The sequence below is a fragment of the Misgurnus anguillicaudatus genome, chromosome 4, assembly GCF_027580225.2.
Source record: "Misgurnus anguillicaudatus chromosome 4, ASM2758022v2, whole genome shotgun sequence".
Taxonomy (NCBI): Eukaryota; Metazoa; Chordata; class Actinopteri; order Cypriniformes; family Cobitidae; genus Misgurnus; species Misgurnus anguillicaudatus.
This window is the reverse complement of record NC_073340.2, coordinates 7,220,878-7,234,868: the sequence shown is the minus strand read 5'-3', so window position 1 is coordinate 7,234,868 and position 13,991 is coordinate 7,220,878. Positions and strand designations below refer to the sequence as shown.

The 13,991-nt window shown below is 39.4% G+C and overlaps 1 protein-coding gene across 5 annotated transcripts in view; it reads right to left on the bottom strand.

Moving 5' to 3' along the window:
* Positions 1 to 8,067: 8,067 nt before the first annotated feature.
* LOC129420523 (ras-associating and dilute domain-containing protein) overlaps positions 8,068 to 13,991 on the bottom strand; it is a 30,384-nt gene continuing 24,460 nt past the window's right edge. For 2 of the 5 annotated variants that reach the window (XM_073866599.1, XM_073866598.1), the window contains exons 2-5: positions 12,898 to 13,228; positions 12,699 to 12,784; positions 12,239 to 12,378; positions 8,068 to 12,024 (exon numbers count right to left, since the gene is read on the bottom strand). In XM_073866599.1, coding sequence (XP_073722700.1) covers positions 9,868 to 10,773 — 906 coding nt within the window. In that variant the 5' untranslated portion in view covers positions 10,774 to 12,024; positions 12,239 to 12,378; positions 12,699 to 12,784; positions 12,898 to 13,228 and the 3' untranslated portion in view covers positions 8,068 to 9,867. The remainder of the gene's footprint in view (positions 12,025 to 12,238; positions 12,379 to 12,698; positions 12,785 to 12,897; positions 13,229 to 13,991) is intronic. The other 3 variants (XM_073866600.1, XM_073866601.1, XM_055175484.2) reach the window with 3 other exon arrangements.

The following is a 13,991-nucleotide window of genomic DNA, read 5'->3' as shown; positions in this document are numbered from 1 at the left end:
CCGATGTTTTGAAGATTGATAAAGGTGTAAAAGACGATTGACTTGGCTTAGCGAAACGATGAAGATTGGCAAGCCTTTCAGTTCGTGGGCTAAGAAAACCAAACAGGTAATTGCGTGTCTTTGCACAGTATTACTAACGTAAAGGGTCCTGTATTTTGGGGGTAACGTTAAATGATTTCTCACGTTACTGATCATCCGCAGCACGCTTTTTAATGCTGTGCTGATATAGCCAGTGGCTGGTACAACGGGTTTGTTTAACTCGTGGGTAAACTTCATGTGGCGCCACAACAACCAAAAGGCAGATGACATCCAAATCCCTTGAGAGCGATTGACGATGAATCATAAGAGGAGACTGCTTCCGAAATGCTGTCGCGGGACTTTGATGTCATCCACCTGTCGGTTCTTGCAGTTGCATTTGCGTGTGGTCACAAAAACGTAACATATATTTAAGCACAGCCGTTTAAAAACAGTTGATTTTAAGCCATTCAAACACAAACAACAGTGCGTCCGCTGTTTCTGTGTCAGAGGAGCACGCTAGCCGCGCATTCGTTTCTCATTGAGCTTGTGTTGTACGTATTTTTGCCGCTTTATTGGCCTTAAATAACACATATGCCTCAAAAATCCCGTCTTTGCAAATATCCTCATATAAACACGACCATTTAGGTCTTAGAAGAAAGTAAACAGCAGAAACATTGCGCATAAACTAGCACATCAGCGCTGCCTCTATTGTAACATAATAATTTGTTGATAAAGGTACAGTCATTCAATTAACAACTGTCACTATGGTTACAGACATCCTGTGCGAATTCTACACGAGTTTGACTCGAGTTACTCGTTCAGGGTTTATATTCATACTAGGGCTGTGAATCGATTAAAATTTTTAATCTAATTAATTACATACTCTGTGATTAATTAATCTAAATTAATCGCCTACATAATTTTTGCTGTGAAAGTATTAAATATTTATTTTTAAATAAATCAGTGAATAATCAGCATTAGTGACATCAAAGCTCAAAAACTCTTTTATTGTTACAGTATTTTCACTGTTCAAATAATGGCCATAACGATCAACAAAAATGACCTAAAGTAATATGCTAAGGAAATAAAGTGCTTCAGGAAGATTATTTACCAAAAGTTTAACAGTGCAATATCAATTGCAGGGCTTTTTTGTGCAATTGAACATAAACCTTAAATAAAGAACCCGACAGGTGGATGACATCAAAGTACCGCGAGAGCATTTAGGAAGCAGTCTTCTGTTATGATTTCTCGAACTGCTCTCACGGGATTTGGATGTCATCTGCTTCTTGGTTCTTGTGGCGCCACATGAAGTGTACTCACTAGTTTAACAAACCCGTTGTATCAGCCACTGGTTAGATCAACGCAGCAGTCAAAAACGCGACGCGAGTAATCACGTACGAGAGAAATCATTTACCCACAAAATACAGGACACCTATACTGTGCAAAGACACATATTAATTGGCTGTTTGGTTTTCTGATCCCAATCTTCATCATTCCGCTAAGCCAAGTCAATCTCCATTGGTCTTTTACACCTTTATCGATCTCCCCGAAAACCCGAAGTGGATCCGGTGCGCAGCGAACACAGAACACCCACAGCGGAGAGAGGAACGCGACTCTGCCCACTCCAGGCTTTGATCACATCCCACTTAAAAAGCTGAATACACGTCGTCTTTATGAAAAGTGAATTTAATAATTTTGCAATTCCGTGTAACGACGGAGAACTTTAATCCATGTGCTTTGTATGATGTGGTACTTTAGAGTGGACGAACTCTATGATATGCAAATTCTGTGCTGCAGGAGTTGCATACTTTATTTTTATCATCACTTCCATCAGGCCGTTTTTTATAAGTAAATGTTCCAGTCAATGATCCAGTCACCGCCAGCGCATTCTCGTCTACCTCCTTTATTTTACAGTCAAATGGTGGCTAGAATGTATCCAGGTTCAAAGGTCAATACGGAATGGATTAATCTGCGTTATTTTTTTTAACGCGTTATTTTTTCTCAGATTAATTAATCGAATTAATGCGTTAATTTCACAGCCCTAATTCATACATAACGTTACTGTATTAGAGCTGTAACTGTAAGCTGTTGTGTGAACAGAACAGACCCTGGATTATTCGTTTATGTGTACTGAATAATATGATATGAAAAAGTTGTATTTGTTCACATTAGTAAGTGCATTATATAACATAAACAAACAATGAAAAATATAGAGTATATAATCATTAATTAATTCTTGTTTATGTCATTACAGTAATTGACGGTGGTTCACGGTGTATTCACTAATGTTTACAGTTTCAACTTTGATTAAAAAATGATTAGTAAATGCTAAAATAAATACATCTACAATTAATAAATAATTAATAAAAGATTCATTAAAGGTGGTGATATTCATGTTTTCTTTTTATACGGTATAGTGAGTTATTTAGCAGTTTCGCCTTAATCTGAAATGCCCTGCAAACTACAGCTACCTATATGCCACATGAGACTTCAATATGGAATTTATGGCAAAAAAATCTCCCCTTAAAATGCTATTGGTCTCGCCTACATAAAGTGTTAGGTAAAGGAATATGACTTGGCCTGAAAAATATTTCAGTCAGAAGAATTTTTTTCACTTTAATTCTTTTTTGTGTGTTATATATGTCAAAATCTGTGTAAATAATAGAAAGGTCGCTGATTAACTCTTGCAATTGAGTGTCGTGATGGTTTTAAAAAATATTCTGAAGGTAGTAAAAAAGGTAGTAAAAAGTAGTAAATTTAACTTAAGGATTTCTGTATAAACCCTGGGTGGGTATGACTATCTTCTCACCTTTAAGAATTATTCCATTTGTCAGTGACAGTTCATCTCGAAAATTCCAGAAGTCACTGATGTCTGCGGGGCATTTTCTCCTTTCCCCAGGCCATCCATCCAGAATCGCCTGTCTAAGCTGGACAAGCTGGCTGTCTGACTCAGTCTCAGCACGGATCTGTAGGAGCTTTTCATCACTGACAGGTAAGCTTTTGTAAACCATGTGAACTTGCATGTCCATTCCTTCGCTCAGGTTGTCGTGCTCTGTCTCGATGAACTTCCTGGAGAGAGTGTCCGCCACCGGAATCTCCTTTCCTGGCCGGTGTGTGATGGTGATATCGTATTTCTGGAGCTGTAAGATCATTCTTTGGAGTCGCGGCGGAGCTGCTGCAGCTAGTGGTTTTTTCATCACTGATTCAAGTGGCTTGTGATCAGACTCCACTATGACATTTCGGCCATATACGTACTAGTGCTGTGTTCAAAATATCGATACGCCGATACATCGTCATAAAATCCTGACGATGCGCGCATCGATACAGCTGCTTCCGTATCGATTCTGTTGCCCCATTAGCCAATTATAATCACGTGACGCCATTTTAGCAACGCGTGAGGCGACAGCGCAGTACTTTAAAATGGACGAGAGGATTTTGTCACCGCCGGCAAAACTAAATTCAAAAATTTGGGAGAATTTTGGCTTTTTAGCTAAACCGGAGAGTCAGACGTTGGACATGAGCCATGCTGTATGCAAGCACTGCAAAATAAAAGTTAAGTACTGCGGCAACACTACAAATCTCCATCTGCATATGACAAGACACCACCCAGACCAGTCTCCTATTCCAACAGGTAGCAGCAGCACACACGTGTCATCTCAAAGGCAAGCAACGTTGCCTGAAACTTTAATATCTAAGCTCCCATCCACGTCTTCTCGCTCTCAAAAAATAACAAATGCATTAGTTCGTTTCATATGTCAGGATTTATGGCCGTACAGCGTTGTCGAAAATACGGGCTTCAGGCAATTACTTCAGGAGTGTGAGCCGCGATACACAATACCCACGCGCCAGTTTTTAACAGAAACTGCGATCCCCCGGTTGTATGATGAGATTAAGAGAGACGTCAGGCAGTCACTCTCTTCAGCAAACAGAGTTTCAATTTCATGCGACGCTTGGACATCAAGAGCCACACAATCATACGTTACGATAACCAGCCATTACATATCTTCACAATGGGAACTTGTATCGCAATGCAAGTAACATGTCAGTGGCTGCAGAGATAGCCAGATTAGTTCACGTGAGGTGCTTTGCCCACTGTTTAAACCTGGCCGCTCAACGGGCTCTTAAGTTACCGGCAGTTTCCCGTATTCTCGGACGAGTTCGGAGCATCACAACCTTTTTTAGAAAAAGTACAATTGGCTGCCATGTCCTGCATGAAAAGCAAAAAGTACTCGGACTTCCTAACCATAAACTAGTAAGTGATGTATGCACGAGATGGAACAGCGCCCATGATATGCTGGAGCGGTTCACAGAACAACAGCCCGCAATTTGCGCAGCGTTACTCTCATCCGAGGTACGGAAAAACGCCAAAGATATGTGGACATTAACAGAGGCAGACATAACCTGTGCCGAAGATGTTATAAATGCCCTGAGGCCGCTGAAAATCGCAACCCATGTTATGTGTGAGGAGAAGACCCCTACAGTCTCTATGATCGCACCCCTGCATGCTCAGTTAAAGGAATAGTCTACTCATTTTCAATATTAAAATATGTTATTACCTTAACTAAGAACTGTTGAATCATCCCTCTGTCATCTGTGTGTGTGCACGTAAGCGCTGGAGCGCGCTGCGACGCTACGATAGCATTTAGCTTAGCCCCATTCATTCAATGGTACCATTTAGAGATAAAGTTAGAAGTGACCAAACACATCAACGTTTTTCCTATTTAAGACGAGTAGTTATACGAGCAAGTCTGGTGGCACAAAACAAAACACAGCGCTTCTCCAAGCGGATTCAAAAGAGTAACTATATTTTATGGCGTGGTGGCACTTTTGGGAGTGCTTCGACTCGCCTGAAAAGTCTGCTCCCCTTCTCACTCTCATTATGGGAGAGGGAGGGTGTTGCTGCGCCGAGTCGAAGCACTCCCAAAAGTGCTATTACGCCATAAAATATAGTTCCTCTTTTAAATCCGCTTAGAAAAGCGCTACATTTTATTTTGTACCACCAAACTTGCTCGTATAACTACTCGTCTTAAATAGGAAAAACATTGATGTGTTTGGTCACTTCTAACTTTATCTCTAAATGGTACCATTGAATGAATGGGGCTAAGCTAAATGCTATCGTAGCGTCGCAGCGCGCTCCAGCGCTTGCGTGCACACACACAGATGACAGAGGGATGATTCAACAGTTCTTAGTTAAGGTAATAACATATTTTAATATTGAAAATGAGTAGACTATTCCTTTAAGTCAAGGGACACGAATTGAAGAAACCGACTCTGCTGTGACGCGCGACATAAAGAGCACAGTATCTGGAGATCTTTGTAAGAGATATGAAAGTGAAATGTCTCTTCTGTACATGGCTTCAGCGTTAGATCCGCGCTTTAAAGCATTGCCCTTTTTGGAGGAAGCCACAAAACAGGAGGTGTACACCAAAATAACAATGGAGGCATCAAAGAGGGTAAGTTATACTATAAAAACGTTAATGTTAATTTAATGTTAATAATATCAGTCAGTTTATTACATTTAATGTTTTCTTAATCTTTAACATTATTCTACACTTTCTAAAATGTGATATTCTTTTGATTTGTATTTATTAATGTGTTTCACAAAATACAAGGTACTTGAGTTCCGTAATTCATTTTACTGTTATAATGTGTGATATGTTGTGTATTTCAGAACCACAACAATGAAGATGGACAACATGCGGCTGAAGGACAAAATGCTGTGCCAGATCTGTCCCCACCCTGCAAGAAAAAGAGAGCTCTTGAGGACTTATTTGGAGATGCGTTTTCCACTCCCAAAAGACAAAATTCACCTCTGTCACTGCATGACCAAGCAGAGGATGAAGTTAGGAAATACAGAGACACAGAGCCATTGCCACTTACAGGCGATCCACTTAAATGGTGGAAGGAGCACCAATCTCTTTTTCCTTTACTTTCAAACTTGGCAAGATGTACCCTCTGCATCCCTGGTACAAGTGTGGCAGCAGAGAGAGTGTTCTCTGCTGCTGGAGATATCATTACAGCAAAAAGGAGTGCTCTTAATCTGTTTCTTAACAAAAATCTGAAAGTATCCTTATCTTAAAATGATTTCAACAATGTAAAGAAATGAAATAGTTTGAAGCATATTTCAACACTTGAAAAATATTTCAGAAAATTTTAAATGTGTGTAAAATGTGTTTATGATAACCAAGTTGTTAACCAAAGTTTTTACAGTTTATGCTTTCAGGGTATATGTTTTGAGCCTTATGTTACACTACAGCATTTCAGCAAGAATATTTGTCACTATGCAGTATAGTCATCATTGAGTCAGAATCTATATAAGCTAAATGTATTCTATTTTGCTACAGTTACTAATTTGAAGATGAAATTGTTTAAAGCACATTTCAACTATTGAAAATGTTTACAGAAAATGTTAAATACTTGAATTTTAAAATGTGTTTATGATAACCAAGTTGATAAGTGAGTTTTTACAGTTTAAGCTTTCAGGGTTGTGCTTTATGTTGCACTACAGCATTTCAGCAAGAATATTTGACACTGTTGTCTAGTCATCATTGTGTCAGAAACTATCAAATTAAAATGTATTCTATTTTTGCCACAGTTACTAAGTTAATCTCAATGTGTTTTTGATGTTTTCACATGAAATATTATTACACAGATTTTTTATTTAAACAATAAACATATTACTGTTACTAAATTCTGCTCAAAAGAAGGTTAATTAAAAACTGCCTTGTATCGCGATGCGTATCGTATCGTGTCATTGTTGGCGATACACAGCCCTAATACGTACTGATGAAAGCGCTTACAGCCGAATAAGACCGCATAGAGCTTCTTCTCTATTTGAGCATAGCTAACTTCACAGTCAGTCAGTGACCTTGACGCCAGGCGCGGAGCTATGGGCGGGCCTGGGCCCGCCCAGATTGACAGCTGGCCCGCCCAGTCAGAAATGTAAAAAATACTACTCTGTATAGTTAGACATGTATACTACTTTATGTGGTGTAATTTATCTATTGCATGTTATGTTAAAAACAGTAAAATTATAAGTAAGCCTGATAACTATTTAAAAACTATTAAAGCAGTTGAATGTTGCGTTATAATGAAATATTTCCGAGCAGCTTTCAGCCATGATCACTTTGAGAACTTTTTTTGCAAGCACGTAGAAAACGTATTTTGAATAACAACACGTTATAAATATGTGCTGCGCACTTTCCTCTCAATAACATAAACACACAACAAATATGACAGCGGGGTAAAAAATAGAAAGAAAACATCTGATCATAGTGATGTTGTTTGATATAGCGATATAGCAGCACTATAAGTCACGCCACGTTTATTGCTACACTTTATACAATATAGCCTATTGCTTTTAAGCAACAAATAGCCTATCATACCTACCTATAAGCCTACTGTGTAATTGAGACATTAATTTAAGAAATGCATTAAAGCAGAAAGACGTAGGCTGCGGAAATATAGTGGGTTCACTTCAATCCACACCACAGACGTTCTTGGTTTGCTTCTTATTTATTAAATCGAGGCAATTGTTTGATCAAACATTGATTAATATTAAGATACAATTTATACAAAACGAAATTCACTTTAAAGAAAGTCTTTCTACAAAACAAACCTAGCAAAATCGCTTGCCCGACGTCCATTACGGGCTATGGCGAATTCCTGTCGGGCTAAAAAAAAATGATGCGCCTTGGCCGTCGGGCGGAGGAAAAAATATTGTAATGTGTTTGCATTCTCTCAGATTTAGTTAATTATGTTGTATGTAATTCGGCGTCATCTTGTTAGCCATTACTATCCTCACTAACAAGTAAAACTGTCAGGAAATGAAGTGAAAGCATTAAATCCATTATTCCTTTCGTTCACGTCTGATATGCGCGCTCCTCGGCTCCGCTCTTTACGAGTAGGCTTGCTCTTGTGCTCATCAAAAAGTATATTAAATGTTTATTTATTTGTAATTTCGTTTAACCCCAGAGTCTAACATTATTCTAGCCATTCCCTTTTTCTTTCTTTATTTAGTAAGTTAACTTAAATATGTGAGAACGAAAATATATTTTTAGTGATTTGCATGAAGAGAATATGATGTTAGAAGCTTCATTTTAAGCATTTAGTAGCCATATTTATTTAAACACTTTAATAGGTTATTTAAAAAAGTATAAGGTTTTTTTGGGTTCATTTATATTTCCTGTCACTGTGTGCAGGTTCTTTTTTGTAGGCTATGAGAGCCCAATATTTTTTTTTACCAAAAAGGCTTAATAAATGTCACGTTGCATTACAATTTAAAGTATCAATAATGTCAAAAATGTGACGTGCAGTTCGGGTGTGTGTGTATGCTGTTTAAATTAGTGTTCTGAAGTTTTGACGAATTTTATAGACTTGTTATAGTTTCTTATTCAAAAGTGACACCCATAGATTCAGGCCCACCCGGACTTAATCCATGCCCACCCATATGTCACGTTCTGCATCCGCCACTGCTTGACGCATAGCTGAGTGGCTTCCCGTCCTGCAGCAGAACTGCACCGAGACCGTATTTCGATGCGTCCACCTGAAGGTGCAGATCTTTCTGTGGGTCATAGTATGCAAGAACTGGTCCCGGTTCTGTAGTTATGAGATCTTTCATTTTTTTGAATGCTGCATCGTGCTGGGAATCCCATATGAACTCGCTGGACTGTTTGAGGAGCTGCCGAAGCGGTGCATTAATGTCCGATAAGCAGGGTGCAAACTTGGACAGGTAATTTACCATTCCCAGGACTGTTTCGAGTTCCGCTTTATTCTTTGGTGGCTCCATGTGCTTGATCGCTGAAACCTTTTCAGGGTCTGGCTTGACTCCTTCAGCAGATAAGCAGTGACCGAAATAGCGAACTTCAGTAGCACTCACAATACTTTTCTCAGGGTTGAGCTTTACACGCCTTTCTCGCGAGACCTTTGCAACATTGCGTGTAAATTGTCGTCATGTTCCTTTTGGGTTCGTCCGTAAACCAGAATATCATCGACGATCGCAACAACACCACTTAGACCTTCATATGTCTCGTCGATTTTGCGCTGAAATTCATCCTGAGCTGAAATTATGCCAAACGGAAGACGCCGAAATCTGTATCGTCCAAATACAGTGTTGAATGTCGTCAACTTGGAAGACTCCTCTGTTAGTTTTATTGCCCAGTACCCTGAACGGGCATCTAAAACACTGAAGTGTTTTGCACCAGTTAGCTTGGGCGTGATGTCTTCTATTGTTGGCAAGGGGTAGTGCGGACGTTTAATGGCTTTATTGAGGTCGCGGGGATCCAAGCATATTCTGAGTTTGCCGGTTCTCGGTTTTTCCACGACCACAAGTGCATTTACCCAGTCAGTGGGCTCTGTTACCTTGACGATGACTCCTTGTTTTTCCATATTTTGCAGCTCTTCTTTCAGGCGGCCACGTAAAGCCAGAGGTATCCTTCTCGGTGGATAAACGACTGGAGTTGCATCGGGTTTTAGGTGAATCGTGCACTCCCCTGGAAATAATCCAATGCCATCGAATACATCTGCATATTCCTCCATGATGGACTTTTCTTCCGTTGGTGCATTCACTGAGAGCACTAGCTTAATTAAGTCCAGGTCCAGACATGCTTTTAGACCTAACACAGGCGGTGCTTGCGTGCTGACTATGTAAAAGTCCATCAGTGTTTCTCTGTCTTTGTATCTGCACAATAACGTGCATGTCCCTTTAACTGTGAGCATTTGACCACCATATCCAGTGAGGCGATGTTTTGAAGGTGTGAGCTTGCACTGGGCTTGCAGCTTATTAAATGTGTGTAGCGGAATGACATTTACCTGTGCTCCAGTGTCCAATTTGAAGCTAACTTCAGTTTTTTAATTTCCAAGCTGTATGTCTGCAAACGCTTGTTCGGTGTCACATGACTTTTTCAAAACTGCGTCCACGAAAAACTCTGATTGTGTGTCTTCCTCATCACACAAAGCCTCTTTGCCCACTGCATGAACGTTCCTTTTGTAAGCAGAGCGACACACTTTAGCGAAGTGGTTGCGCTTCCCGCATTTGGCACATTGTTTACCTCTTGCAGGGCATTTATTTGAAGCACTGTGAGCCTGGTTGCCACAGTAACCACAAGTTTTGTCGCGCTCCGCAACGTCATTGCTGCTCCAATGTAAGGCTTTTACTGTTCGCTTATGTGACTCTTTCCGTGTGTTGACTGCGTGCACTACTTGATCGTGGGGGCTGTTTGCAAACGTTTTGAGCTGAGCTTGTGCAATTTCGTGTGATCTGGCTATATCCATGGCCTTGTCTAGCGTTAACTCAGAGCCGACGCTCAGCAGCTTCTCCCGCACTCGCGGAGAGTGAATGCCAAACACGATGCGATCTCTGACCATTTCCTCGCTGTCTGCATAAGCACAGTCTTTCACTAACAGCCTTAGCTCAGTCACAAATTGCTCAAAAGTTTCTGTGGCTCCTTGAATTCGCTCATGAAATTTATATCTGGCGAAGATTATGTTCGTTTTGGGCATCACATACGCTTCGTACTTGTCGTAATATGTTTGCAGTACCTTTGCTTCCTCTGTTGTCAGCGTCCAGGTGTTGAAGATATCTCTTCCTTTCTCTCCTATCCACAGGAGCAAATAACTGCAATTTTCGTCTTCACCCCGTTTCTTTAACAGACCCGCGAACATGAGCTCTGCATGCTGTCTGAACTTACGCCATGCATCTGGTAAGTTAGACGATTCCCAATTCATGTGCGGCGATGGTACTCCTGCAAAATCCATTTATTACTTTTCTTCTGACACCATGTCTTGTTCTTCGTTATATTATAACGATGTTGCACTGGACGTGCAGTTTGAAATAAGGAGACGTACAGAGAGTACTGAATAAACTTGGAGCTTTACTGACAAACGTGCAGCAGTATTTACATGTGACATACGACTGCCGCCAAGCGACCAGTCTCTTCACCACTTCCGTCATGCCGTAAATCAGTGTCGTAAATATTCAGTTCTTACATGAATATTACAGTGTTGATGGCTCAGAGCACGTTATAAAACGTATTCTTAAAATCCACATTTCTGTTTTAATAAATGCTTATAGCAAATCATAGCATATTGTCTAAAACATTAGGTAGCACATTTGCGACCCATTAAAAATTAGGGTCGCAACGGCAGTTCAAAAGGTCGCATATGCGACCATTTTGGTCGCAGTGTAGCTCCCTGCATCTGGACTCTAATTGGATCTATAAGATAGTTAGGATGTGACTGTAATATGCTGCGATATTAAAGAGAAAGCAGACAGACACACTCATTGCAGGGTTACTTAGTTTACAGCTAACTTCCGGGTGTGCGTGGAAACCCCATACATAAACAAGTGGGCGTGGCTTAACGTGCCCATCACTCAGCACATCTATTACATTCCTTCACCTTAAGAATTAAACATAATCCCTCCTGCAGTGTGTGCAAACCTCTGTAACTGCAAACAAAGCCTTCTGTACCAAATATTAACATTGATTTTCTCAGGTGTTCAAATACTTATTGTCTTCACTGTATATAAATATGCAAATAGTCCCAGCCTCCACTCTTTCGCACCACCTCAGACAATCCAGCCAAATCAAATGGCAAAAAGTGAAAAATGTATTTTCTGGGATGCACATTGACAAACAATTAACACTTAAAGAATAAAACAAATTATTGTAGAAACTTTGGTCTATGCAATAAGGATGCAGCATTTTAAAATAAAAAGGTTTTACTTAGTTGGTCAAGGCAATGAGGCCATTTGTATAAGACATACATTAACAAATGTTTTATCATTTCAAAAAAACATCGATACATTTAATCTCAAAATTCAATTAATGAAACACACACACACACGTATAACAATAAAATAAAAGACATATACACATAAAAGCATTTGGTAAAAAATGTAGAAAAGTTGTTTTGTGGGAGGAATGTTATGCTTCTCTTGTATTTCTGTCAGATTTGGCAACTAGTAATCGGGGTCTGTCTCCTGATGTCTGAATGAGCTCCCTGCCACTGCAAACACACAAACAAAATACATTACAGTGATTTTATTGACACAGAAAATATAACAAAAGTGCTTTATAAATGACTAAGAGTTACAATAATACTTATTAACAAATTGTCAAATCCTAATGCATCACTTGTGCTTTCCTGGTAGAGCATTACACACTGTCAGAAATTAAGGTAAAAAACTGTACCTGGCTCAATCTATAGTCATTTTACTCACGTTTGGTAGTCCACCCCAACCAGACTGAGTCCATTCACTGCTAGAATACGATCCCCTGGTCTCAGCCGCTGGGACAAAGCAGCAGGAGATTCCGGCATTACGGATTTGATGTATATTCCATTGACTTTAAATGGTGTTTCCTGTTTAAATAAAGATTACTGTATAATATTTATATAATATTATGACATGCCCACCAAAAATACAATACTAAACAACGAGACAGTAAGAATTTGTTACATATTCATTACCACATATTGTCACTTTTAGTGTTTGATTTCCATAAGCAGTTTTTTGGATAAGACTGATGCAAACTTTTAGACATAATATCCTAAAATGGCCAAGTATTTATTGATTCCAATTTATTTTGCTATTAGTCAATAACACAAAACATCTGAAAGTGTATTTAAAAAAATATTGCATATAGAGGAATGATGCAAACATTGCCTACTGATCCACTGACCTGTCCATCTACCAATGCCAGACCCAAACCACATGATCCTCTCTGCAACTCCAGCACAAACACATCTTCCTCATCACCCTCACCTTCTTCAAAAACATATTATACACACCAAACACGTGTCACCATTTTAGCATCTTGACCTCATAATGGTTATTTACATTAGATGTATTTAAAAACAATGAAGACAAAATCCTGCTACCTTCTTGTTTGATATCAGTAAGGTATTTGGAGGTCTGATGGTGTGATATCGTCTCCTGCTGGTCTGTTTCAGGATCCATCAGCTCAAGGTTTTGCAGTGGGTTTGGTGGTGTAAGTAAAAATGGGGCCGAGCGCTCCACACTGCTGGGATGCAACCCTTTCATCTGTAACTCGAGATTTTGAAGCTTCTTTGTTAAAATAGTTTCACAAGAGCTCAAATCATTTGTTCCAGCCCAAGGAAAAACTTTCTCCGTGTGCCCAAGTTCAAGATGAGCTGTTGGATGAGCTTCCAGTTTAGTAAATTTGGCTTCTGTTGGTACAGCAGAGACGAACTGTAAAAACACAGAAATAGGCAAATTTATTATTCTGTCATTTACCATAAAGTTTTTGGCTGTGTACAAAATAGCCCCCTTTACTCTCATTCACTACTCCCTAGTACATTACTTCACGAATGTTGTGCACTTAAAGTAGTGAATTTAGACATCGAAAGGAACGTTTACAGGACTCCAAGTAATAAAATGGCATCTTTTGGCTGTTCATATACATTTTGGGGCTTTCAAAGTGCACGTTTTTTTAAAACTAAACCATTATCATATCCTTATAAACTACAAAAGGTGCATTTGTGAAAATGGTGACTTCATGCGTATTACGTGTTCAAACATCGCCAACTACAGGCCTGGTATGGGTAATACAACATGCTCATTTTTGTTGATCCATGTGAACAGGACTGTTTTGAAAGTTAGCCATCATTCTTCATTCTTCAAGACTGATCATAATTGTTTTAAGTGTGTTACATAGAAAGGTGGATTTGTCTAATTTAAATCCAAATAATAAGACTGATTAGCCCTAACTAATTGCTAGATAGTCAGAATCATTCTTAAGACGCAGTCTTAACGTCACGGCCATGTTTATGCAACCGGCCACTGGTTTCAGCTAAGACTTGTCTGTGAAATCAGGCCTATATGTTTTTGGTCTTTTTCGAGGGCGCATGATGCAAAGCTCATAAAAACATATATTGAGCCCATCATGTGTGTGGCTCGTCCTATCAAAATATGAGTTTGGCGCGTCATGTGAACCTATGAGCATTAGGGGTGT